This window comes from Colletotrichum phormii (assembly GCF_030913505.1).
Source record: "Colletotrichum phormii strain CBS 102054 chromosome Unknown BDP81scaffold_11, whole genome shotgun sequence".
In the NCBI taxonomy this organism is placed as follows: Eukaryota; Fungi; Ascomycota; class Sordariomycetes; order Glomerellales; family Glomerellaceae; genus Colletotrichum; species Colletotrichum phormii.
This window is the reverse complement of record NW_026851453.1, coordinates 1,263,957-1,290,269: the sequence shown is the minus strand read 5'-3', so window position 1 is coordinate 1,290,269 and position 26,313 is coordinate 1,263,957. Positions and strand designations below refer to the sequence as shown.

The window sequence follows — 26,313 nt, the reverse complement described above, 5'->3', positions numbered from 1 at the left end:
GTGCCAGTTCGGATCCTCGGGAACTGTGAAAAATGCGAAGGGGGGTTTGTCTCGATAGATAAGACAGCCGGGGAACATTCATGTTGAAACGGCGGGCGGAGACTTCAACCACCAACTCAATTCACATTCACATTGATAAGCTCAACTACTTGCTGTCAAGTTTGTATCAAGTCCACTCGTTTCGATGGGTTCCAGGAGTGGGGAGCATTCGTAATACGACCCCGTGGGTAAAGACACCCTTCAAACCACGTTCATGGAGGGGCGACACTATGCAGCATGTATCCGTACTGGACCCTAGTCTTGGAGAAGACGCTAATTTACGCGCCGTGTCACGCGGGAGGACAATTCCGGTGCTACGCATTATGGTCGATGACGCAGACTGCCGTTGTCTACAAAACGAGCCCAATGAATCAGCTCCGCTGTCGCACCGGAATCGAAGCCGCCATGTGACCGTCAGGGTCGCGGCTGGGTTTCTTTTACCGCAGCACCGGTAAAACCTACATGTACGATCGTGGATGCTCAAAATACTTCACGAATACGATGGTGGAGTTGTAACTTGGATCTTCTCTTCATCAAGTCCCCAAAAGTCAATTGAAGACGCGCCCAACCAAAGTGGGACGCGTCTAAAGACCCTTAGCCCTACGAAAAAAATCTCTCAATTCGATATCGCCGAGCCTTCTCAATTCCACGATCGCTATCGAACATACTTTAGGCAATTGAACGCACTTGCGCGCTTTCGCCCTTGAAGGACTACGCAACACCACATCGGCCGTTTCTAACCCGCGAACTATCGCGACGACGTCCAGGGCGTATCCAGCGTGTTTGAAGAGGCTGAATTACGCTTCCGAGCTCCTTACTAAGTCTTCGGACAACCATCGGACGACGTCTCCGGGGAGAGCTGTAAGCTTATCGTTCCATTCTGGTTCGTTGCGGGGTGACTGCGATCTCCAGCATATGATAACGGTCCCTTGGTCGCTCACAGTGCAACAGGAACATCGAATCACAACGCTTTGCGACAGGAGCCGACCAACACGGGAGCCGACAATAGCTCTCAACTGAGTCGGGTAAACACCGATCGCCTCCACGGCCAAAAGTATTAAGATAAGAAACGATACTCAAACAGGATGTCAAAGACCGCCTAAGCGGTTCCTGTGACGCTGATTATCCCCTGAGGCCTGGTCTCGATTGCCATACGGGGGAAAAACAACGCCAGCCCTATCGCAAGACCCCTGCTATTTATTCCTGTGACCATATTCCTTATCTCTTGGGAGATACCGGCCCGCGATAAGTGTCAAGCTTGACTCTTGACAGTTTGAATCACAGCTAGTAACGAGGTGCAAGGAGTCTGTGCCTCTGCGGCCCGTTATTCATAAGAACTTGACGGTCAGGGTTCAGGTGCATCTTCCACGGTGAACGGTGTGCTCGAATTGTCACCGCAATCCATCAGTTAATTCGCTGATAGTACGGAGGTCTGACTCTTTACTGTCTTCTTTGCCGAACGCATTGCCCAACATGGCGTTCGAGAAAGTCCGCCAATATTTGAACGTGCAGTACCAGCCAGGGGAGAAGAAGCTGGTTTCTAAGATTGACTTCTTCATCTTGACATTTTGTTGCTTGAGTTATCTGGTCAATTACGTGAGTCAATGCCTCTTCTCAGAATTCTGCGGGTGTTCATTCGGACAACAAGATTCTAACAGGTCTTCCTAGCTTGACCGTACCAATCTGAACAATGCATACGTCTCCGGTATGAAGGAGGAGTTGGGCTTTGTGGGGAACCAGCTCAACGAGATCAACACATGCTTCACTGTCGGGTAAGTCAAGAGTTTGCCATCAGAGAGTACCTCTTCTTACTCATTGCCAATGACTGACAACCTAACCAGCTACGTTATCGGACAAATCCCCTCCAACCTATCCCTTCACTATGTCAAGCCGCGCATCTGGTTCCCCCTCATGATGATCATCTGGGGAGGCCTTACAATGTGCACCGCCAGCGTCCACAGCCCGCAATCCATCATGGCCATCCGCTTCTTCCAAGGCATCGCAGAGGCCTCTACCTTTGTCGGAACGCACTACATCCTCGGCGCATGGTACACGGAGCGCGAGCTCGGCAAGCGCAGCGGCATCTTCACGGCCTCCGGTCTCGCGGGCACCTTCTTCGGCGGGTTCATCCAGACCGGCATCCACAGCAGCATGAACGGTCTGCACGGCCTCTCCGGCTGGCGCTGGCTCTTCATCATTGACGGGCTGATGACTGTGCCTGTCGCGATCTACGGCTTTGTGTGCTTCCCCGATACGCCTCACACCACGACAGCGTTCTACTTCACGGAGGAGGAGAAAGCTCTGGCGCGGTCCCGCGTGCCCGAGATCCAGGAGCGTTCGCCGCTGACGTTCCGCTTCGCGAAGAAGGTGCTCACGTCGTGGTACTGGTGGGGCTTCGTCATGCTCTGGATCATTGCCGGCGAGACAGAGTCCTTCAGCACAAATTCCCTCTTGGGTCTGTACATGAAGAGCCATCCGACAAATAAGTACACTGTCGCCCAGCTCAACAACTATCCGACAGGTGTGCCCGCCGTCGGCATCGTCTCGACGCTCTTCTGGGCGACCCTGACGGATTTCCTGGGCGGAAAGCGGTACCTCGTCGCGTACTTCATCGGCATCACGGGCGTGGTGACATCTGCGATGGTTCTCGTTGCAGCTAGAGACCCCACGAGCGCGGGATCGACGGCGGTGGTGTTCGGCGCGTATTACTGGGCCGGAGCGGTGTATGCGTGCCAGGCTACCTTTTTCGCATGGTGTAATGATGCGATGCGGTATGAGGAGGGCATCTTCCGCGGCGTCGTTCTCGCGGGTATGAATCTGGGTAGTAATGCCGTCAACGCGTGGTGGAGCATCATCTTTTACGGCGCTTCGATGGCACCGTGGTTTACCGTAAGTTATCCCCTTAATTTTCTGCCCGGACAGAGTTCGAGAACCAGACTGTCGGGAATGGATGTGTGCTAATTTTTGGGAATGCAGAGGGGTATGTGGGCCATGATCGCCAGCTCCATTGCCTTGATTATCTGGACCAGCGGGCTCACCCTGCTTACGCATAAGGAGGAGAAGCGACATGTGCTTAATGCTGAGGCGGGGGAGACTGGGTCCATCACGAAGGGACCTGTTGCGAAGGATGACGATGAGCAGGTTTGAGAGTCCTCAACCGTGCGAGAAAAAACCGCGGTACTGTAGCTTCTAGCTACAGAAGATAACATTGCAGTAAAGCTAAAGTGTTCCTGGCCTGAGTTTTTGTTGAAACGTGAAACGAATCGTGATGGCTTTTCGCTGCTAGTGAAAATATTGATGAACATCTAGGATAAGATTGGTCGATAGCGATTTGTGACCCAGATCATTGCTACGCAACTCCATGTGTAGATGGCTTCAATTGAATCTCACATCTTGAGGCTATTCGAGGGCAAGCCATGGGGAGGTCAGAAGCAGACCTACTGTTGAACACTGAAGTGGACGAGATCTTTACGGGGAGAATGAGTGTGTATTTCGAATAGGGACGGGCTACATGCAACGGAATAAGGTCCGCGCCTGATCGGAAATAATTCAAGCGGGCCCCCCACGTCGCACGGCACCTTCAGAGGAACCCCTTCCGTCCAGAGCGAGACCGACGCGGACCCTGACAGATATTCTTGGAATTGCCGAGGCCGGGAGCTGGCGGACCCACTGTACAAGCTCGCGGGTGCCGAGGCCGGACATAAGAACGGGCCCGCTCCACCAGATGCCGAGGTGACGGGTTTGAGATGTAGCTCTATTTCCAAAAACAAAGGTAGCGTCTGCCAGCCTAAGAACTAAGTTCTAACTATCTCGCTATCTCGCGCTCAAAAAGATAAGACGGGATTCAATTCATTTCTATCTTCCTTTCAGTCTGTGTAATAAACCAATTGCTTCAAACACGGCAACTTGGTGCTGGAAATTGATATCTTCAAGATCAAAGTGGGTCCGTGGCCGGCGACACCGACCCGCGATCGGCACCGAAACCCGATTCATAGTCCAAGGCCCATCATCGAAGACTTGCGTCATACCCACAGCCGTCAATGCGTCTTTTCCCTTTCTATTTTCTTCACGCCACCAAACCAAACCAGACCGCTCAAGACGCCTTACTAAGATGTGCAGGCTCGTTATCGGGACCCACGATGACCGACTCGACGGGTCTCCGGCAACCTCGGCGACTCGCGAGTGCTCAGGGGAATAACGATGTGCTCCGCCGAAATGTTTGACGGAAGCTTTCTCTAGCTTCTAGCCTGATTTGCGACGCGTCTTCGATGCATATATAAGTTCATCTGCCGTCTTGGCCTTTGTGAGGTGTCATTCTGCGCCGTAGATCTTACCTCATTGGACCCTGAACCCTTACTTTGATCCTCAACTCTAATAATTCCTACCGCATCAATGGCTTCACTACCATCCAACTACGGCGACCGCCCGGTCGCTGTACTCGGCGGCGGCGTACTTGGACGTCGCATTGGTGAGCTTTGATTCACCATTTCTAGTATTCGTAATCTTCGATGATCAGCTAACAAGCAAAATAGCCTGCACATGGGCATCCGGCGGCTACAACGTCCAAGTCCGCGAACCTGAATCCAAGCAACACCAGCCCTGCCTAGACTACGTCAAGCAAAATGTCGACACATACCCAGCTTCAGGCCGTAAGCGCCCCGGAACCGTCAAAGTCTTTACCGATCTCGAGACCTCCGTCGCAAACGCCTGGCTCGTCATCGAAGCCGTCCCAGAACGGATCCAGATCAAGACGGACACCTTTGCGGACCTAGAAGCCCACGCGCCTGCGGATGCCATCCTCTCCAGCAACTCGTCGTCATACAGATCCTCAGAAATGCTCGAAAAAGTGAGGGATGAGACAAAGACGCGCATTATGAACACGCATTACTACATGCCTCCACACAACATGGTTGTCGAGCTGATGACGGACGGATTCACGAACCCTGAGATCTTCCCGTTCATGACGGAGAGGCAGAAGGAGGTTGGAACGAGGCCGTTTACTGCGCGCAAGGAATCCACTGGATTTGTATTCAATCGATTGTGGGCTGCGATTAAGAGAGAGACATTATCGATCCTTGCTGAGGGCGTGTCGAGTCCTGAGGAGATTGATACTCTTTTCTACGAGCTCAGCAAGCACGGCAAGGGCCCTTGCACGATGATGGACGGTAAGTGCAGGATTCGTCAATAACTCTGACGCAAATCAAAGTACTAACGAAACAACAGAGGTCGGCCTCGATACCGTCGCCTTCATCGAAGACCACTACGTCAAGGAGCGCGGCCTGTCTCCCGAAAACACTGTCGACTTCCTGCAACGCGAGTACATCTCCAAGGGCCGCCTCGGCAACAAGTCAACAAAGGGTGGTCTCTACCCCCACCTCCCCAAGATCGTCGCCCTCGATCTCGGCTTAGCGAACGAGAACGACGCCTCAACCTCCGGACAGGTCCTCCAGCTCTCATCGGAGGGCAAGCTAGAGCGCGTCCTCGTCGACCGGCAACACGTGCCCGACGGCATCGACATTGACGCCAACGACACCCAGCGCATGATCTGGACGTGCATGGGAACGCCAGGCAAGCAAGACGGCGCCGTCCTCTCTTCAAACCTCGACGGCACCGACGTCAAGTCCCTCTTCGAGCCCGGCACCATCAACACCCCGAAACAACTCGTCATCGAGCCCGTCTTCAAGAAGATCTACTTCTGCGACCGCGAAGGCATGAAAGTCTACCGCGCCAACCTCGACGGGAGCGACCTCGAGACCCTCATCATCGGCGGCACCGATGCCTCGGACCTGAAGACGTGGTGCGTCGGCATCTCTGTCGCGCCGAAGCTGGGCAAGTTCTACTGGACGCAAAAGGGCGCGCCCAAGTCTGGTCAAGGCCGCATCTTCTGCGCAAATATCAACATGCCGGCGGGCAAGACGGCTGAGACGAGAGAGGATGTCGAGTGTTTCCTTGGCGACTTGCCGGAGCCCATTGATCTGGAGGTTGATGAGGAGACGCATACTATTTTCTGGACTGATCGTGGCGAGATCCCCAAGGGCAACACGCTCAACCGGGCCAACCTCGATCCTATGACGGGTTTGCTGTTGCTATCTGAGGGATCCAAGAAGTATGAGATTTTGGTGAGACACCTCAATGAGGCGATTGGTGTCAAGTTGGACCAGGAGAATGGGCACGTTTACTTCAGCGATCTTGGCGGCAGCATCTACCGCTGCAATGTGGATGGATCGGAGAAGAAGAAGATCTTCTCTGATGATAACCGCACTATTTCTGGCATTGCTGTTCTTCGGATTTAGACCTGAGAGTCTGAGTGGGATAGATAGTGGATGATTTAGATGGCGTTTGGGGTCATAGGAGTTGTCGTGGCGAGAATTGTGTATAGAAGCTATAGATCGATATCCGGGCATGGGCGGCGATCTCGTCAATTGGATATAATCAATGCATCTTCAGCCTTTGCGTGTCCTATCTGAGTTTGCTTCTCTTGCTGAATTTCGTAAGCAATAAAAAGAAGCTGAACGTTATGGCATCCAAATCAAAGTTCTATCCTGATTCAAGTTGCTTCCATGTGCCAGAAGGCTTCATACGGCGATTCTTCACCCTCCGCCTGTATGTCTGGACCGAGTAGTGGCTGGCTCTCTTGAAATCAAAGACTAAGACTTCTTACTAGGGAACTTCAAAAGATTGCAAATACCTCTTGGTGACTTCTGCAGCTGGAAAAAAGGAGGCCAGCCTCTAGCCCGCATCTATCGTCTCATGATCCATTGACGGTACTCTCATTGTCTCCTGCAGAAAAGAAGCACTCACGCCACACATATTCCAGCCAAACTTCTCGACTTGACCTTGTGTATTACTCTTAGATGACATAAGGTAAGAGTCCCAGTCACTTCTGTCGAGACCACGTCTCAAACAGTGGTCAGCGTTCTCCGGAAGATCATACCATACGTCCAAGTTATAATGCCACAAATGGTGTTCCTGACCCGCGAGACCATTGACTCTCATTCGCAACTCGGGTGATGAGTTTTCGGGAACAGGCTTGATGTCTAGAATGATAATATCCAGGTTTTCCATTACATGCTTCCCAGTGAAGTAGCCTAAGGCCGGCGTTGGCGAACCCATCTTTCTAGGTTCTTTGGGTGACAGCTGAAACAATCTCTTGAACCTAGTCTTGTAGAGAGTTGACGCCTGATACGCGATAGAGACAAAGTCGATGGTCGGCTTCAGGCTGTACATTGCCTGAAGAATGTCCTGCGCAATTCGACGGTTGCATCAGAGAGACCAGTACCATTGTATAGAACGACAACAGCAGATTGAGTCTATGAGACAGTATACAAGGAACATGCGTACCCGGGAACGTCGCCTTGGTAACCGTGGATGAATACGGATTCTGAGTTGGCTCCGAGAATTGTTGAAACCAGGGATCGATTAGGGGAGATTAATCTTAGCTTCGACGGGGTTTTATAATAGCACCACTCACTGCAGTAGTCGTCATCTTAACAGAGCTCGGACTGGCCATATTAGCACGATCAAATATTGTTGATCCATGACGAATGGGATTGGCCGTGTTTTTCTCATCAAAGGAGGCATGAATTATAAGAGTTTGACGTTATCCAGCACTCAATGGGATATTGCGACAACATGTCATGGCGCAGTGATTTCGGTCATGGCTACGATCCTGGCGTCCGTGCTGTCGATTGAGACTGGAATCAGGCCGACGGAGCTGCCGAGTGAATCGCGGGCGACAGATCCGACTAGCCCAGAAGCTAAGATTACGAATACAGTGAGGTACTTAGTGTTTGTAAGCATAAGTAGATATCGGGTGGTACGCTAATTCCCATAGGCGCAGTGTGGCTCACCTGTGACTTTTGATAAGAATATTTTTATCAGCATACACGTTAGTAGGGCACCTAGACGGTTAGTTCAAATTTTATGTATTAGTCTAATAATATCATTATCACATAACGTATACAATTAGAAACAAAAGCAAGTAAGTAAAGCTCAGGAGTTTTTGAAAAAGGAGAACATAAGTAGAAGATCCGTTCATATAGCCCGTATTACCTTTTAGATCTACCTTGTCTGCCGACTGCCTAGAGGTGTAACAGTTTGGTTATTAAAACGGGAGATGTGGGCGATGATTGGGCATAGTCATTAACGACGTTGTTGAGAAATCAGAAGCTACAGCTCATACACACCAACTGACAGGCGATTTGGTCTTACGAGCAATGAGAGCGAATCGTAATCAGGAAAGGAAACAAAGGTGCGAATTGTTATACATGGCTAGAACAAGCGATTGGTGAGTTCATTCAGGGGGAACTCCTTTGTACGTGTGTTGTTGTTGTTGTTGTTGTATTTTAACGCCGTAGCGGCAAGGGCGCAGCCGCCCTTGCAGCAGACCTCCCGAAGGGTATATGGCGTGGAGGGCCGTAGGCCTATAGCTATCACTAGATACAGTCCAGCTCGTCCTCCAAATCGTGCCCAAAGGCAACTATGTGTTTAACCTGTCTCTGGGTGCCGCTGGCTTGCCCGAGACAGTGCTATAGTCGTCCCTAGAACGCAATTCCGCCAGTATCTCCTATCCTTCGACCCAGAGCCCGCAGGCTTCTGGTTTACACAACGTTCCAGTAACCGTCCGGAGTATATCGTAATAGGTAAGTCAAACCCCCCACTTCCTGGCACCCCCCTGTTTCTGGCACCCACAAAAACGCGAAAATCCACCACAACCCAATGCCCACCCCCAACCTCCTTTTATCACAACATTTTCAATTCGCGTCCAAATGGGCTCATCTTTTGCACATACCTTCTTCTATATCTAATGCCTCAATATACCGAAGATCAGCTTCGTCAGGCTCTCGAGGACATCTCAAACGGCAAGAGTCAAAAGAGAGCCTCATTGGAGTATGGGATACCACGATCAACCCTCCAACTACGTCTCCAAGGTGGTCAGACTAGGAAAGTGGCTTTTGCTGACTGGCAGAGGCTGTCTCCTGACCAGGAGAGTAAGCTGGCACAATGGGTTCGCATTCAGGCTTCGCTGGGCCTCGCACCAACGCACCAACAGGTGAAGGAATTCGCAGAGCGAGTTCTGGCTGCTGCTGGGGATACCAAACCACTGGGAAAAGGCTGGATCTATGCCTTTGTGAGAAGGAACCCTATCATTAAGGTTCAGAGAAGTCGTTCTATCGATTCTAGACGCGTTAATGGGGCATCTACTGAGGTCATTAGGAACTGGTTTAAGTTCCTCGCTATCCCTGAGATCAAGGACATCAAACCAGCCAACAGATATAATATGGATGAGACTGGCATCCTCGAGGGTCAGGGAGCTAATGGGTTAGTGCTGGGTATGGCTGAGACGACGTCTGTTCGCAAGAAACAACCTGGGTCGAGGGCATGGTTCTCTATCATTGAGTGTATCTCAGCCTTGGGTAGGGCACTTCGTCCTCTTATCATTTTCAAGGGGAAGACAGTCCAACAGCAGTGGTTTCCATTACATCTCGTTCCATACGATGGGTGGGAGTTCACAGCAACAGATAATGGCTGGACTACAGACTTAACTGCCATTGAATGGTTAGAGAAGGTGTTCATCCCACAGACTATGCCTGAGGCTGAGGGGGAGGCTCGACTGCTGATTGTGGATGGGCATGGGAGTCATACGACGACAGACTTCATGTGGAATTGCTATATTAACAATATCCATTTACTGTTCTTACCACCACACTCCTCTCATGTCCTCCAGCCTCTTGACCAGTCTGTCTTCAGCCCTGTTAAGTCAGCCTATCGGAAGGAGCTCGGTTACTTGTCTCAATGGAACGACTCTACCATTATAGGTAAAAGGAACTTCCTGGACTGTTACCAGAAGGCTCGACTTGCTGGTCTATCAGTCTCGAACATCAGAAGTGGTTGGAAGTGGACTGGTCTACACCCTGTGGCGATGGTTAAGCCCCTGATGAACCCTATGGTACTACCTGAGCCTCCTGCTAAGCCCACCACACCCAAACCAACTAGTCAGGGCAGAAAGCGATGCCATAATGGTCAACAAACTACCCCTGTTGAGCCATGGGATTCTGCCTCCTCTGCAGTGGTCTGGTCGACACCCAGGAAGCTGGCAGAGCTCAGCGGTCAACTGCACTTATACACCCAACTCGACAATGATACCAGCACTCAACGGCTGCTATTCAGGAAGGTGAAAAAAGGCTTCACAGAGCAGGCCTGGCAACTGGCAGCTGCCCAGCAGCAACTAGCTCACCTGAGGGCTCAAGTTACCAACGCTGCAGTGAGGAAGAGGAAGACTGTTCAAATCGATCCCAACACGAAGTTCGCGAACATCAGGGATATCCATCGGGCTCAAATCGAAGCGGGTGAAAAGGAGGTTATCACGGCTGAATCCAGCGACTCTGAATGCCCTAGTGAGGCTGGCAGCTGTATTGTAGTGGGTGTGGTTGAGGATCAATAGTTAATAGTAATGAGGAGGTCGGGTTGTGATCCCATCGTTTTTGTGGTGCCAGAAACAGGGGGGTGCCAGGAAGTGGGGGGTTTGACTTAATACCGCCACAAGGGAAACCACAAGAGGCAAAACCTCGTAAGACTAGGTTGTAGGGCTTGCTGTTAGGTTCTGTAACGAGCATAGCTGTATATAGCCGCGGCTATACATCGCTACCCAATGGTCGTTTCGTCTCTTCGAGGGAGTCTTCGATCGTTTAAGGGGCAAAGGTGCTGAGAGAGCGAAGTCGAAAAGTCGGTCGGTGATGTTCAATTTGGGCCCGGAAGCGCCACTTGCGCCGGGAAAGAAAGTCGCCCGTCTCCTTCGGGAGGCTAGATGGAACCTCTGCTCCCTGCCCTACCAGGAAGACTTCGTCTAGCCTGCGGAAGGCGAATTCGAGTCGACGGCGGCTCGTTAGGTTGAATAATCGTCGGCTCGATTCGAGGGGAAAATGTGCGTTATTAAGGGTTTGATTAGCGTATAGCTAATCCACCCCAGCGCGCAGCGGCAAACCGCGGGGACTGGGGCCCCTCCTTAGCATGGCACTAACAGCCCGTGCCAAGCTGGAGAGATGTTTCGTGGAGGTTGACGAACAAATCAAATTTCATCGTCTTATATAAGTAGACAAATGCGTGAGAACATGACGCTTAGACATTAGATTGCTTGTCGTATCGTTTCGGTTGGACACGTCGCGCATATAGGCCTTCCACAGCTTGGTTTTGCGCAGAAACGATCAATATGGGGGTTGAGAGGGCCGAAATAACACTTACACTATAAGAAGCCAAAGTTAGAGACAATTGATATCCCCTCATTAATGATTTGTCAGTCAACTTACACAATACAAAACTGGAAATAATCTGTATCTAAGACTCTGTCTAACAACTGAAGCCCCCTTCGGTTCATGGGACGATGCAAGATAAATGTCGAATAGAACGCGATGAAAGTGACTTGGATCGTCGTCATCGTTGCTAGACGGAGTATTTACTGCCGTGTTAACTAATCTTGGACGAGGCCGCGACGGTGTTCTCAGTCGTTGCCTCAGCCTCATCCACATACCACAGTCGCTTTTTGTGTAAGGTCAGCTCTGTGAGTAAATTTCCTTTTCAAGGTAGAGGGAGTGCTTACCACTTTAGGTTGTCGCTTGGCCTACCAACTCTGGCTAATCCGCAACCCGGGCAGTCGTAGTTCCCAGCAGCATCTGTGCCGCCCTTTTGTGCTTGTAGGAAAGTCATTACCATGTTGATCTTTCTTCCACTTCCGGGCTTCATCACTACTTCCCACGGAAGAGACATGAGCTCCAATTCGACTTTATACACGTCGTCTTCTAACGTATACTCGCCGCGAAGAACCTTTTGGTGGCCCCTCCGGTCCTCAAAGTGGTTTTTGATCATAGATCGGAGATGCTCCTGCGGTCAGTATTTGGCGTCACAAAACCTGGTTGATAGATTGGGTAGTATTAACTTACATCCCATGACCTCAACCACTCTATTGGCAGGATTTGAACAACTCCGAGTGCATCCTCAAAGAGCAGAGGGTTCTCTGCAGTCGATCCAAGACCCTTAAAGAATCTATGGCAGGTCTCCATCTCAAGCTACTCGAGGATGAGGTCGAGCTTTGTGTCCAACGTGCTTCCAAGTTCCTGCACAGATGATGTGTTCCTCTTTACGGTCTCTGTAAGAGCATCATTTTGCTTCGCTCCTGATATCAAGTTGACGTTTGTGGCATCCACTTTTGCAGTCAAAATCGTTATACTAGCGTGCTGTTCCCATAGTTGAACGCTCAGTCGACTGACGTCCGCTGACAGTCTTTCCACATGTGACTTCACTTCCAGGATTCTTTGCTTCATTGTGCTGAAGTTGTGTCGAGCTGCCCTTCTAGAAATATTCATATCAAGTTATCATTTTGTGTAAATTCATTATCAGAACACAAGGAGCGAAGACAAGAGACTTAGTAGGTCCATGACGTACATGTTGTGGGCATTCAGTAGAAGAGACAAGCTTTCCGTGTAAGTGCAAAGCTTCTCTCGCAGGTCCTTGAGTCGCTCTCGCTCTCTGAATTCGTACTGGACATTTTTGCCGATGATCTTCGGATTCATTTGGTTCCTTTGACCATTTTCGGCAAGTGACAATCCATATCTTGACTGAAAATACTTCAGAGTCTCTTCTAGATCTCTCATGCACTCCCGTGTGATATTTTGATCAAGGCGTCGATTCCCGAGAGCCAGGCAGTGGGCTCTCGTTCTTGATACACTGCAATGACATAGACGTACGTCATGAACGCATATTAGCCAAAAGCTACGACACTCTTATGCAAAATGTTGTTGCATTATTATTTCTGGGAATTTTGCCAAATTACTTACATTTTCCAAGATGTGCACAAACTGATCGATTTGGTCTCTAGTTATTGATAGCTTCAGGCACTACCTCGACTTTCGTTCAGAGCCTTTCCAATGTCCAAGCCAATCTGACACAGCTGTAGAATGTCTCCAAGACTTCCGAAAGTGAAGCCGACCGACATCTTGGGGTGTTAGCCGCTCGAATGAGCTGTTGACTAGATGTAGGTACCTCCGCTTGATGTGGAAATGACTACATTTGCATAGCAAGAAAACAGGAAAACCAGTCAGGCTCTGAGCGGGACTCGTTGAGCAGGACACTGGTTTTAAGCCAATCCGCCCAAAAGAAAATTGCTGGTGATCCAGCCACCACTTGGGCGTAATTTGACACTTAATGTAGCTGCGATTGGTAGAGCTAAACGTGTCGGACATGCACTGACTGTGCCACTGGGCGATGACATGCGGCCTCACTTATTGGCCACTTCCAGTAGAATGCCTGGTTATACACTGCGCCACTCGATAGGTCCGAATGAGCAAACTTGTTATTGACGTACTTAATGTAGTCGTTTTTGTCGTCGCAATCCTTAGGTAGTCAGGGTGTCAGGCAACTGGCAATAACTCCGGTGGTCTGAGGCGCCTCAGACTACTAGTCATTACCTATTTTGCTACTGGTCACATCTCAACTGCACATGCATTCAACGTCGTGACTTCCAAATTGCTTGGGTACCCCCTCGACTATATGTTTATCTACAATCCAAGCAGAGTGGTCAGGTCAACAACGCTAATGCTGACCTGGTTTGTGCTGCTAGGAGGCAATCTTCCACCACCAATGATAGCCAACTTGCTGCCATCATCAAGCACCGCAAGAGCACGAGAGTAAGCGTTGGGCTGGGGAACAGCATACTCAACCCAGGCGCTAGCATCACCCAGAGCCGTGTTGACAAAAATATTGGACTGGCTGCCGCCGCTAAGCACGATGGTGCCGTTGACACCACCAACAGGGGACCAAACCACGTAGGGGGAGCTGACAGGGCGGGTGCCGGAGGTAGAGATAAGCGAGATGCTGGGGGCGGCGAGGATGTTGAGCGGGTCGGCGGTGAGGCGGTAGTGCACGCGGCAGCCGTCGGTGCCGCAGACCTCGTAAGCGAAGATGAAGTCGTCGTTGGGCAGCTTGGCGATGACAGGCATGCCGGGGCGGGCCTCGTAGGCGTTATCGTCATGGACGTCGTCGACGATAGCACTCCAGGTCTTGAGGTCGGTGGTGGTCTGGTGGGACAGCTTCTGGCCGTACTTTGTGTCGCGCTGGTCGGCGTAGTAGATGATGAGCTCGTCGTTGTAGAGCCTGGCAAGGGAAGAATTTGTTAGCATAGATCCCAGGATGACAGTTCCGGGAAGCTAGAGTAAGACTTACAAGAAGTGAGGCTCCCAAACGGGGGTCAGGCCGTTGTTGGGCAGGGCCTCGCCTCCGCTGGCGACGCTGCTGAGGAACTCCCAGTTGGCACCGCCATCAGTGCTGACGTAGACATCAATCTTGGTCAAGCTCAGATCCGTCGGAATGCTGTTGCCAGCGAGCAAGATGGTGCCGGCGGGATAGCCAGCGAAAGCCTCCGGAAGCTCGTAGAGGAAGGGCTGGTAGCGCAGACCCCAGCCGTTGACGGTGTCCTCAACACGGCCGATCTCAGCCCATGTAGCTCCGCCATCTTGCGAGCGGTAGACGGGGAAGTAGACGATGGGAGGCTCAGGAGAGTAGTTCTCCCAGGTAGCGATCAAGTCGCCTGAGTCCAGCTGGATGGTGCGGGCGTACAGAACGCGCGGGTCGACCCAGCCGGCGTTTGACGGCGGGGAGAAGATGACATTGTTCGAGATGGTTCCGCTGGCTTGACGGGCCTCGACTGGGGTTGGGACGGGGCTCGCGACAGCCTGGTAGGAGAGCAGACTGGCAATGCCAGCAACGGCGGCTCCGAGGAACTTCATGGTGTGATCTTTTGAACACTAATCTCGTGGAAAGTTGGGGAGATGATGAGGCCGACGGCGAGAGAGTCGGGTGCCTTGAAGGAAGACGAAAGCCGGCATTGCTCGAGCAGCGGAGTATTTTATATACGCCGCCGCCATTGAGCTTCAAGAGAGGGGATACGATGTCAACGCCAAGAGAATGTGAACAAGATCATCATCAATAGCTTCGCACGCTCGGAAGAAAGCTTTCCTTGATTTCGTGACTCGTAAACGAGTGATGAGAATCCACCCCCAAGACGGTAGAGTGGCTGCGTTGGGGTTAGCTAACAGCACATGCAGGTCCGACACCGTGTTCATTGGCGCATATGGTGTGTTTTGTTTTCGCAGACAGCAATGTGACCTCATAGAAAGGCCGTCACATCGGTCGAAAGCTCGCCGAGGCAGTGTTACATTCCCCGCGTCTTAGTATATTGCCGTTGAGATCTGGGGTTTTGTGTGGGGATATCCCAGCCATGTTTATGGATGATTGCCGAAGCTTAAAGACGCGCGCCAATGAGATTGGCTCTTCAAGTCGGACCCGGCCGGGGATCAGCAAAAATTGAGGACTTCACGTGCGACTGACAGCTTGAGTACCTGGACTACAACTTCCAAGAGCTTCTGCGAAGTAAAGTGGTAGAATTATTCGTTTGGCCAGGTCTCTTTGAGCCAAATTGGCAAATCAGACCCGCAAATGGCGTAACCTCACGGTGACGCCCTTGGGATCATGCGATGCCCGTCACACCACAGATGAAGATAGGTTCGGACCGGGGTGACAAGACTCTCGAACCGAGGTTTTGGAAGAATACAGCGCAGTTGATTCTTCTCAGGCTCCTCTCGGCCAGGCACCAAACATCGTCAACGTAGGTATAGATTGTGAATTTCCTGTGGCAATCGCGTAACACCATATGTACCCCAATTGAAGATGTTCAGATCTAACAGCGCATTGCATATCGTTCGGGCTTACCCGGTCGAACAATCGATCTGACTAGTCTTTGTTGCGCTCGAAACTTAGTATTTTCTTGGCTTGATCTGTGTCGTAGGGTATATATGGCGTTAATTGCTGCCCGCAATTAACGGCGTCGTTTTTGCGACAATCTGCAACTTCACGAATGCGCCAGGTGGTTATCACTGGCACTGAGGATTTGGGACGCGGCTGGCTCAACTTTCGAATCCTGTCCCGTTGGTCAGAACTTCCCTGGTTCTTCCAAACAGCTAGAGAAAGTCGCTCTCGTATTTAAACGTCAATGGCGCGGGATTACTGATTCAGTGCAAAATTCGACCTTGAACTCGATGGTTTCATGCCGCTAAACTGTTTAATGAGACAAGTTGGAATGCCGAATTGAGCTTACCTTACCGTTCCCAAGTATCGATCGTCCAACAATGTGCTTGTCTCAAGATAGATATCGTCCACCAACGGCTATGACTCTCATTTTGTTGGTCTTTTCGGCAAGACAGAGTCGCAAATTCCTGCGTAAATATGAGCACGGTTTCTTGACACATCAAGACAAAGACACTTCGAGGACAAAGTCAAGTTTCAGTTACCATGCTCCTACATTAACTCTAACTCAATCATTCAGACTGAGATCGAGTAAGGGAGCTTGGTTGCGAAATTGGAACTAAACCTTCCCAAATTCTTTCCATACCTGCACCAGTGCACGGTCCATATTACTCTGAGGTTTTATCAGATCGTTCTTATGGGCCCAAAATCATGGAGTGAAATCTTACACTGATAACTCTTTCGAATAGCACCTATTGTTGGTCAGCGGTAGATTGTGAACACCTAGCCACCGTTGATCATCTCACTATAGACAGTCATAGGTAAAGTAGCCAGCGGAAGAAGGCTCTGAGAATAGACGAACCCTCAAGGTAGACGGTTCACTCATTTCACATAGGTATCAGAGTCAGTTGACCCATGGTCCATGGATTCAATGCCTCTGCATACGACGTATGTACAGAAACTTCTGGACTGCAACACTCATGGGACATAGTCCGCACTGAGTGCTTGGTACCCTTTTCTCACAGGCCAAGCATGATGGCTTTTCCACTCCTCCAGCACGCCAATCAACGCCGCTCTCTCCCACTGATCATTGAAATAGTCACCGTATAACATGATCCCTATCCCTGCGGTCGTCAAGTTTGGCGGTGCTCTTAGATGATGCATAGCTAGGCCACATAGCTCTAGTGTCATTTCTCGGACCTGGTGTTCCGCCTCTCGATGTGCTCGCCTATCTGAGCCTTGTCCACTGGAAACCCAGTTTTGTCAGCATGTTGCTCGAAAATCAAAAAGAACCCACGACAGCGTAGTGCAGCTATCGATATTGGGAGGTAGAGAGCGTCTGCATACTTTAGACTAGGATCCTCAGCTAGGAGAATCATCCTTGCCAAGATGAAATGCTGTAACGCAGTGACTTCCACATCAGAACCGTACCAAACCAAGGGGAATATTTCGCCTTGAGACCTATCCGCTGGCCTCTGTATTATGGGTATAAACTGCCGCGTACATTCGACAGCGAGGATACCCTGTTCGATCCACAATCTCTCTGGATAACATGCGTCAGTCATCGTAATCGAGTAAACCTCGGACCCCAAATCCTAGAATCTCGCACAGAAGCATGAATGAAAAACTTACCCCATTCCCCTTCCATCCTGTCTCCCATCTTCCACTTAGCCACTTCGGACATGAACCAAATAAGCCGATTCGCAAATGACACCTCACGCCCCTGATCCGGCCTTGCCGTAATCTGCGGCGACCGCTCCAGTGTCAGGGCAAAGTAGATCTCCTGCCTCACCGCCACCCAGTACACGGCGCTCAAGAGCCCAGACCATCGAGAGGGCGGCGCTGCCCTCAAGATTGCCTTTGTAATGTCAAGAAAGTTGACGTTGCTATTCAGATTACCATGAATCGTTCCATTCCCGTCCCCGTTCGCGTTCCCAAAATCTGACCCCGGCACGCTCTGGGAATCCTCAGGATCCATCTCCTCAAACTGGCGAAGAATGAGCGCCGCAGCGGCCAAGTTCTCGCGGTACTCCTCGTCCTGTGTGCTCGAGACCTCGTGTAGCGCGGGTATGCAGCGGAGCATATACTCGAAAGCGCTCTGGGGCGTAAGATCGGGGAGAAGCTGGCGCTGGTAGACAATGACGCCTCCGCCTCCTGGCTCCGACCGGAACTTGGGATGTCGGCATAGATGGCGGGCCGCGACGGCGAAGACGGCGTCACGGAGGGGCTGGCACGAGCGTGCGCGTCTTGCTACGACGAGCTGGAAATGCCTCTCTTCGTCGCAGAGGTCGAACTACACCCGAGAAAGGGTTAATGATTGTACTTTTCTGTGTAACTCTTGCAACTGTGTGCACGTAACCCATTGAGATAGCTCTTCCACGAAGTACCGCAATAGGCATGCTTCATGGATGCCTTCGGATGGTTGAGCATTTGGTATGCTCCCGACTAGATTATGATCTTGGTTCGCGGTGTGATAACTACCGGCGGAAGGAGAAAAATGGTCGACGCTTTGAGGCACAGCATGAGGACTGTGTATCGATGCCTCATCTTCTCTCAGACGCACTCTCCCAGTTGACAAGGCTGTATTTGACCAGGGAGAAGTCCTTGATGCTCCTGACCCAGCTGGTGAGGCAGGAAAGAAGTGGCCACCATCTTGCGGCGCAGGCTCGGTTCTTCGACGTTTGGTAGGTGTCGGTATTGGCGGTTGGATATCTTCGACTCCTCTATCGTGGTTCACGAGGGCCGGGGCCTCGGAGAGAGTGCGGCCAGTCTCGTGTAAGACGTTGCGGACAGCAACACCGGTATCCGGCAATGATTGTGCATGACTGGAGGGCGTATCATTGCTGATGTCCTTCTCCTGAGTCGTGGTAGGAGTGCTGTTCGGTGCTCGACTGTCGAATCGGACTTGAGCACCAGTCAGAATGTCTCGAGATTTAAGGCATCACCCCCAGGGCAACTTTCCCCAAGGCAAAGACTCACAAGCTCGAGGTCGGCTATTCACCCAGCGCTGCTCCCGGGAGAAGGCTCCATCATAATTGGCAGTAGAACCCTGGCGGAAGGAAGGTCGTCGTTCAGGACGAAAGCACTCGACGTTGCGCTTCTCGCATCTGCTACAACGGGGTTGCTGATCATCACCTGCATCCGTCGAATAGTTGTCAGATACGCAGAAAGACTTCAGATGAGTTGCCGAAGGTTGTGAGCTATGACAATCTATGACTTGGAATCACAGTCCCTATCTCAATCCCGGAAACTCAACTTCAGATAACAGAATTCAACGCAACTTACATTTCTCATGTCGCTCTGATTTACCCCAGGTAAGTTGATGTCAGACCAGTGGGACCCCTGAAAGGCCACGAGGACAGGGAGACACGCGCATGCGCGCGTCCGGGCACATACCTTTGCATCTTGCGCATGGCTTCGTGGCGCTTGGCATCTCCCGTGGGGATGAGCGCGGGGCACTGCTGACGCAGATTGGCCACAGCTACAGCTTGCTGGTCCAAGTTTGATCTGACAAAGTGGCACCTGCTTGTCGTCGCCGGCGGTGGGATGGGGATATTATGTCGTTTCCCACTTCGAACTCGGAAGGGCAAGTCTCGCCTGGCTCGTGGTCCGTGATTCAGGAGATGCGGGGAGTTGAGAACGTCGGCGGCGGCTGGGATAGGCGGACGAAGAGGAGGAGGATGGAAGAAAGAAGCGGAGCATCGGCGACGCTTGCTAGAAGAAGTAATCTCAGATCTGTGGAGAAACTTGAAAGAGTCTTGGCTTCGTCGATGCATCCGTCCGGTCCCGTGAAACGCAGCCGGCGCAAACAAACACCTCAAGCCCAAAAGATGAACGTGCATTAAGCGCCTTCGGTCCTCGGAGAGTACAAAAACCAAACCAAAAAAACATGCGGTGTAACTCTTCATAGAAAATAGGACCAACCGGTCTTATGTGTCTAGTCTACCCCGCACCCCCAAGCCCTCTTCCCCCACAAACTTGCCGCCAACTCTGGGGAGACGATCTAAATCTGGGGACGAGAGTCATGAATTACCGTTTATGGTAAGAGGGGCCGATGGAGATGCCGAGTTTCGAAGGTGTTGGAGGACTCTACGAGGCTCTTGCCCGCCGGCGTTGGGATGGCATTCGGTATCTTGCGACGAGTCGTTCAGAGCGTGTTCAATTGGCTTGCTGGAGACTTTCCTGAAGTAAACAGGAAGAGCAAGAGCCGCCGATTTTAAAAGAGACCGTATTTCACCCAGAGCTCCTCGAAGTTGAAGCTGTGCAGTGTCGCCGTGGTCTCTTTACCTTTATTCATACGTGTACCTTGACGGATTGCGAGAATTGAAACTCAATTGACTCTCTCGGGCCCAAAATCACATCATTCCTCAAAACCTTTGCAAAACAACCCCCAAATCAAAACACAATGGCCGGAGAAAAGCTCAACGTTGCCGTCGCCGGACTCGGCCGCATGGGTATGTCTCGCCCCTCATTCCACCGAGGGGTAGCTTTCTAGAGCTCCCCTAGTGAAGACTCGAGCTCTACTGCTGAGCTCGAGCGACTCCAACATGGACTGACCACTTCGGAACCAAACAGGCCTGCGACACGCCAGACACTTTGCGACCCTGACACCAAAGGCTGACCTCATCGCCGTCAGCTCACCGGTCCAGGCCGAGCTCGATGCCGCCGTCGCAGAGTTTGGTCCTCTGCGGACATACCTCGACTATGACGAGATGTTGCGCAAGGAGTCGACGCTGCAGGCCGTGATTGTCGCCAGCGCCACCACAGTACACGCCGAGCAAGCCATCAAGGCTATCGAGAAGGGCCTCCACGTCCTATGCGAGAAGCCTCTTAGCACAAGCGTCGATATCGTACGTTCACACTTCACACTATAAGCTCTTATCTTTCTGCACTGCCTCTTCGCGATACACAGAAACCATGGACTAACTTCGGTCTCCCACATAGTCACAATCCGTCGTCACGGCCTATGACAAGTCCCTCATCAAGAACCCCAGCCAAAAGGTCATTTGCGGTTTCTCACGCCGGTTCGACACATCCTACCGAGACGCCTTCACACGAGTGGCTCGCGGCGACATCGGTGCGGCCTCCGTCTTCCGATCGCAGACCTGCGATAAGCTCGACCCCTCCGGTTTCTTCGTCGACTACGCCGAGTTCAGCGGTGGCATCTTTGTTGACTGCTCTATCCACGACATTGACCTGGCGCTTTGGTTCTTTGGCGAAGACAGCATTGTGAAGAGTGTGTCTGCCATCGGTATCACAGCTGTGCAGGAGGGTTTGAGGAAGCACAACGATAGAGACAACGCTGTCGCTGTTGTCGAGTTCTACGTAAGTTCTTCCGATATCCCTAGACATTACGGTAGATAGAAGCTAACCACATGCGATTATAGGGTGGAAAGATTGCACAGCTCTTCTGCTCACGCATGATGGCCGCCGGCCAAGAAGACACGACCGAAATCTTTGGCACAAGCGGCAAGGTCGCCGTCAACACGCAGCCGCAGCTGAACCTCGTCAACCTCTACGAGCCCACGGGTATTCGTCGTGAGATCCCTCCCGACTACTACGGCCGCTTCCGCGAGGCCTTCATCACCGAGGCCAACGAGTTCACCGCGTGCTGTTTGAACAACACCGAGCCGCCCATGAAGCTGGTCGGCGCCGTCAATGCAGTCAAGATCGGTTGCGCGCTGCAAGAGAGTTTGATCACGGGCAAGAAGATTGATTTTGACGAGTCTGGCAAGCGCATTGAGAATGCTAGGCTGTAGAGACCGATGGAGAGAAAAAACAGCATATACATGCGCGTCTTTTGTAGTTGTTGGTTCCACGGGGTCGTATACGACAAATAGTGGTAGCAATTATCACTCGTCTGTTGGTGATCCTATTGCTTGTTCTTCTTGTTTTTCTATCTTACATTGTAGGCAGGAGTCGGTCGAAGTAGGTAGTGACGGCCTGGGTGGTTGCCCCACCTGTATCCGGCCGTGATGACTAAGCCAGTTGTCCTACTTCGCCCAGGGCAGGTGCCAGCCAGCCCATGGTACCTGCCTATTACTTACTCCTTATCAGCCTTTGCTGTTCCAACAGTAGTAGATAGGAACGTAGACGCGTTGATGTTTGGTGACGACATTAGAGCTACTTCACCTTGATGAATTGACGATGTTTCAAAAGCTTGCAAATTCATAGTCGCGTGGGGGTCATGTACCCAACTTAGACAAGTTTGATAGTGGAAACAACGTGGTTTCTCGTCATTGTCTCGCCCTTGTCGTGATATCGGGCGGGTTCCGTGGTCACGGGGCCGGTGGGCTGGTAGATGACTTGGGTTCGGTCTATTTCTTTAATCTTCGCGTCGGTTCTAATCGTAGTGTTGCAATCCGCAGTCGAATGCGCCCTGGTCAATTGATGACGTAGTTTCAGATTCCCCTGTCGATAGGCAAACAATTGACGAGGACTTCGGTTGTAGACGGCACAGCTGACCAAATGATCAATCTTCGAACCCCCGGTCGACCCCATCAGAGCCCCCGTCTACCAAAAGTAACTCGAACAAATCATCTACTCATGATTTTATGTCGTTGGCACTCGAAACCGCAAGCAGCAAATCGGAAATTACCTATTCGGGAGGGAGCAGGATCGGAGGAGGGATTGTCCTTGGCATCCAAGTGCCTAGAATTCCCTGATTTGTTGTTGGTGGTGTCTCTTGCATTCCGTATTGGAGAGAAGCCCGCGGGATCCGCCAACAGGGCAACTAGCTCCTAGCAAAACTCACGTTTGGTTGATCTTTGTCGGAAGTTGACCAAGTTGACTCGTGTAACTCCCCAACACATTCAGAGTCCATAAAGATACTGGGGGATGAACCCTTCCTAAAGAGTTCTCGTCGATATGCGTGTTATCGGAAATCGAAACCCGCGGGTTGTGCAGTCTGTAGTGGTGATCACTCCCTCCAAAGGCCCAAAGCAGAACGATGAATCCCGAGGATGTGACCAGGGGGGCAAGAGGCTCCGGAATCTCTAGGCCGGCGCGGGAGTGCATCCCGACTGACCCCGGCCCTGGCAAATACACATTTGGCAATATGGGGCCCATGTCGTCATAGCAGGTCAATTAAGGCCAACCAAAGGCTTCAATCCAGTTTCCTCCAAAGTGACAACGAGTCCTCAAGATTGGCGGCCTTGGTTGGTGCTCGGCGGACCATCATTGATCCCCCTTGGCAGGTCTCATCAACTCAGCGCCCGACTCCCCGAGTTCAGCCTACCAAGCACCCTTGTCCAGACTCCTTTTGTGTCTCAGAAAGTCAGAATAAAGCACTATACTAAGAATGGACATTAGCGTCGCGGGGCGGCTGAGGGGGCAGGCAGGCAACGCCTCATCGCCGACGGGTTCCTGAAAAGGAAAACCGTCGGCCAGAAGACCGCTGTCATGACGCCCAGCCGCAGGCAGTCCAAGTCCAGGTTCCAACCAATGAGATGCTCCCTATCTTTGATGTTAGTCTTGGTCCTGACTCTCCGTCCACTGTTTGCCCTCTTTGCTCACCACGTTCAGACCGAAGCCTCGAGTACGTGCGAGTCACCCACACCACCCACCGTTAACCCTCCACCCATGCCCTTCGCCGAAAAAGGCTTCGAAGGTTTACATGGAGCAGACTCCACCTTACCCCGTGGGGGAGAGATGCAACCTGAGAGCCGTGTGTTCCACTCTGCCGGTGGAGAACGTTAATGCTGCCCGCGGCCTTTCGTCGCCGGGAAATTGACAGTCAGTCCTGGCACGAACCCTCGACGCCCTCAGTCACTCGCTGGCCATTGCAGACGCCCCCCTAGTCTGTAAACGGATGGGGTTCCCCAGAAATCCGGTTCTTGTCTTGTCCTGGTCTACTCTTGCGCTACCCGTTGGTACTAAGTAGTAGTCAACCTAGTCCTCAACACCAAGCCCCCAGAAACTTATTTAGTATATAAGAGCCTCTTCGGCTCAGCTGACTTCTGATCTTCATCCCATTCGAATCCTATCATCCATTCTCAGATACTACCCTCCGCGGCTGTGATTGCCCCATTCACGTGGTCTCATCCTCATTTCTTTTCAGAGCACACAACAACACGTATCAGATCGCAATCATGGCGACCAATCTGACTCTTTGAAAAAGGCCAAAAGCCTCGACGATGGCCACGGCGAACACGTCGAGGACTTCATCGACAATGTCGAAATCAACGTCAACCCCGCCGAGGACGTGTCCTACGGCCGCAGTGGCTTCCGCGGCCTTGCTTATTCGCCGTACGTCGGCGGCGCCGCCCTTCTGGCTTCGCTCGGCGGCTTCTCCTTTGGCTACGACCAGGGCGTTATCTCCATCATCAACGTCATGAAGCAGTTCCACGACGTCTTCCCTGAAGCCGCGACCCCCTTTGGTAAGGGCTTCATGACGGGTATGCTCGAGTTTGGCGCGTTCCTCGGATGTTTGTTCATGCCTACGCTGGCCGATAAGATTTCCAGTAAGAGGGCGCTCGCGGCCGTCGTGGTCGTCTTCAATATCGGTGCTATCATGCAGACTGCGGCGCCGAATTATGGCGTTTTGGTAGCTGGTCGGACTATCGGTGGTATTGGTGTTGGTACACTTGCAATGGTGAGTTGATCTCTTTCTCTCCGCTGCATCTCATTTTGTGATAAGATCGAACCATGGCTGACCAGTCTCATCAACAGGGTTCTCCGATTTACATTTCCGAAATTGCACCACCTAACCTTCGAGGCACTCTTCTCGTCCTCGAATCTGTCTCCATCGTCCTCGGGGTTGTCGTCTCCTTCTTCATCACCTACGGAACCCGCCACATGACCGGTGAGATCGCCTTCCGTCTCCCTCTCGGTCTGCAGATGATCTGCGCTACCGGCCTCGGCATCGGCATCCTCTTCTACCCCTATTCTCCTCGTTGGCTCGCCCTCGTCAACAGGTCCCAGGAAGCTCTTGACTCCCTCGTCCGCCTCCGCCGACTGCCCGCTGATGACCACCGCGTTCAAGCAGAGCACCGGGCCATCATCAGTGAGGTCGAGGTGCAAAAGATCATGCAGGAAAAGCACCACCCCGGAAAGCGTGGCCTGAGGCTCGAACTTGCTGGTTGGCTGGATCTTTTCTCCCCCCGTCTCTGGCGTCGTACGGCGGTTGCGCAAGTCGTGGCCGTATTCCAACAATTAAGCGGAATAAACGCGTTTATACACTACGCCCCGACGTTATTCCAGTCCCTCGGACAGTCGGAGGAGATGGCCCTGGTCATGTCCGGTGTATTCAACGTTCTCCAGCTCGTCGCCGTGTGCGTATGCTTCTTCGTTATCGACAAAGTGGGACGTCGGCCACTTGCCATCCTCGGTGGTCTGGGCGGCGGCACCTCATGGGGCATCATGGCAATTCTCACAGGTGTATATTCCAAGAACTGGGGCGCCAATCCTGCTGCGGGCTGGGGCGCTGTCGCCATGGCCTTCATCTTCGTCCTCCTTTACGGAGTCTCCTACTCCCCTCTCGGCTGGGCCCTTCCCGCGGAAGTTTACCCCAACTCACACCGCTCCAAGGGCGTGGCCCTGGCTACCGCGACCGTATGGCTCTTCAACTTCATCGTCGGCGTTGCGACTCCGCCCATGATGGACAAGCTCGGGTTCAGAACCTACGTCTTTTTCGGTACCTGGTGCTTCATTGCCTCAGTCTGGGCCTTCTTCCTCATCCCGGAGACCAAGGGAAAGACTCTGGAGCAGATGGACGAGGTTTTCAAAGATACGTCTGCGCAGGAGGAGAAGGAGATCATCAGGCAGCAGATTCTCTCCCAGCGTGGACTGCAACCGCAGGGCGGTGTTGGTATGGAGGGGAACAAGTACTCTGTTTGAGTCAAGCATAGCGGCATTCATTGATGGGAGGCGTTTTTCATGGCATTTACTCCAGGCAGGCTTTTGGTTTGATTGTGTTTATATAGTTATGGGTACGATTACGGGCTATGGGATATGAATATCAAGATACCATTTCAAAGTTACATTCATGCTTCTCTGAAGTGACTTTCACTGTCCATCAACGCCTTTGACTAAGGTAGCTATGCACAGGCGTCGGCGATGACTTTTGACTGATCGACGTCCGGCCCGTTCTTTTCCCCTCATCACCCCAATCTCCTCCACACATCCATCATGCATTCCCGTACGCGGGGAAGTGGCGGCAGCACCGAGTAATGGCCGAGTGGACTCAAACGACTTACACGCAGGTAGACACACTTTACTGGCACTTGGAGAGCGAATGGCTCTCCTGATACAGTGATACCCCAGCTTACCCGCAGACTTATCCCATCGGCCTTCTTCAGATGGCGTAGAAGGTGGTCCCTGGGTGCGGGGGAGGTCCTGAGGGGAAGTATGGCACTCGCACCTTTATGCACCACCGAGAGCTGTGTTCGCGTTTGGTTCTCCTCTTTGGCCAGGAGCGGTAGTATCTACGCGAAGCCGGTCCCTTTGATACGTTGCAGAGGCATCTCGAAGTGTTTCCTGGCG

At 52.0% G+C, this 26,313-nt stretch overlaps 8 protein-coding genes across 8 annotated transcripts; 4 read left to right on the top strand and 4 right to left on the bottom strand.

Moving 5' to 3' along the window:
• Window positions 1-1,129: 1,129 nt before the first annotated feature.
• Window positions 1,130-3,279, top strand: BDP81DRAFT_489593 (major facilitator superfamily transporter). The gene is made up of 4 exons (XM_060595260.1): window positions 1,130-1,635; window positions 1,708-1,811; window positions 1,881-2,928; window positions 3,016-3,279. Exons 1-4 carry the CDS (start codon window positions 1,513-1,515, stop codon window positions 3,184-3,186), a joined length of 1,446 nt encoding a protein of 481 aa, XP_060444915.1. The 5' UTR covers window positions 1,130-1,512; the 3' UTR covers window positions 3,187-3,279.
• A 791-nt stretch (window positions 3,280-4,070) lies between these two features.
• Window positions 4,071-6,467, top strand: BDP81DRAFT_481721 (3-hydroxyacyl-CoA dehydrogenase). Its single transcript, XM_060594972.1, has 3 exons — window positions 4,071-4,507; window positions 4,572-5,204; window positions 5,263-6,467. Exons 1-3 carry the CDS (start codon window positions 4,432-4,434, stop codon window positions 6,330-6,332), a joined length of 1,779 nt encoding a protein of 592 aa, XP_060444914.1. The 5' UTR covers window positions 4,071-4,431; the 3' UTR covers window positions 6,333-6,467.
• Window positions 6,468-6,586: 119 nt separating this feature from the next.
• BDP81DRAFT_450206 (uncharacterized protein) lies at window positions 6,587-7,266 on the bottom strand (the record flags this gene model as incomplete). The annotated part of the gene is made up of 3 exons (XM_060592497.1): window positions 6,587-6,648; window positions 6,701-6,746; window positions 6,841-7,266. 3 exons carry the CDS (start codon window positions 7,264-7,266, stop codon window positions 6,587-6,589), a joined length of 534 nt encoding a protein of 177 aa, XP_060444913.1.
• Window positions 7,267-11,048: 3,782 nt separating this feature from the next.
• BDP81DRAFT_36346 (uncharacterized protein) lies at window positions 11,049-12,178 on the bottom strand. Its single transcript, XM_060586468.1, has 4 exons — window positions 11,976-12,178; window positions 11,636-11,913; window positions 11,346-11,574; window positions 11,049-11,156 (listed from the first exon to the last, which is right to left on the bottom strand). Exons 1-4 carry the CDS (start codon window positions 12,093-12,095, stop codon window positions 11,115-11,117), a joined length of 669 nt encoding a protein of 222 aa, XP_060444912.1. The 5' UTR covers window positions 12,096-12,178; the 3' UTR covers window positions 11,049-11,114.
• A 1,115-nt stretch (window positions 12,179-13,293) lies between these two features.
• On the bottom strand, window positions 13,294-15,068 carry BDP81DRAFT_350221 (family 93 glycoside hydrolase). Its single transcript, XM_060586195.1, has 2 exons — window positions 14,254-15,068; window positions 13,294-14,184 (listed from the first exon to the last, which is right to left on the bottom strand). The coding sequence occupies exons 1-2, from the start codon at window positions 14,814-14,816 to the stop codon at window positions 13,590-13,592; spliced, it is 1,158 nt and encodes a 385-aa protein (XP_060444911.1). The 5' UTR covers window positions 14,817-15,068; the 3' UTR covers window positions 13,294-13,589.
• Window positions 15,069-16,634: 1,566 nt separating this feature from the next.
• Window positions 16,635-19,689, bottom strand: BDP81DRAFT_36316 (uncharacterized protein). Its single transcript, XM_060586463.1, has 7 exons — window positions 19,228-19,689; window positions 19,117-19,131; window positions 18,811-18,966; window positions 18,191-18,735; window positions 17,464-18,124; window positions 17,179-17,374; window positions 16,635-17,077 (listed from the first exon to the last, which is right to left on the bottom strand). The coding sequence occupies exons 1-7, from the start codon at window positions 19,262-19,264 to the stop codon at window positions 16,810-16,812; spliced, it is 1,878 nt and encodes a 625-aa protein (XP_060444910.1). The 5' UTR covers window positions 19,265-19,689; the 3' UTR covers window positions 16,635-16,809.
• A 336-nt stretch (window positions 19,690-20,025) lies between these two features.
• On the top strand, window positions 20,026-21,692 carry BDP81DRAFT_350217 (putative oxidoreductase). The gene is made up of 4 exons (XM_060586194.1): window positions 20,026-20,285; window positions 20,407-20,681; window positions 20,776-21,156; window positions 21,219-21,692. Exons 1-4 carry the CDS (start codon window positions 20,237-20,239, stop codon window positions 21,588-21,590), a joined length of 1,077 nt encoding a protein of 358 aa, XP_060444909.1. The 5' UTR covers window positions 20,026-20,236; the 3' UTR covers window positions 21,591-21,692.
• A 1,196-nt stretch (window positions 21,693-22,888) lies between these two features.
• BDP81DRAFT_481717 (hexose carrier protein) lies at window positions 22,889-25,786 on the top strand (the record flags this gene model as incomplete). The annotated part of the gene is made up of 4 exons (XM_060594971.1): window positions 22,889-22,908; window positions 23,959-24,424; window positions 24,502-25,612; window positions 25,755-25,786. The coding sequence occupies 4 exons, from the start codon at window positions 22,889-22,891 to the stop codon at window positions 25,784-25,786; spliced, it is 1,629 nt and encodes a 542-aa protein (XP_060444908.1).
• Window positions 25,787-26,313: the final 527 nt, after the last annotated feature.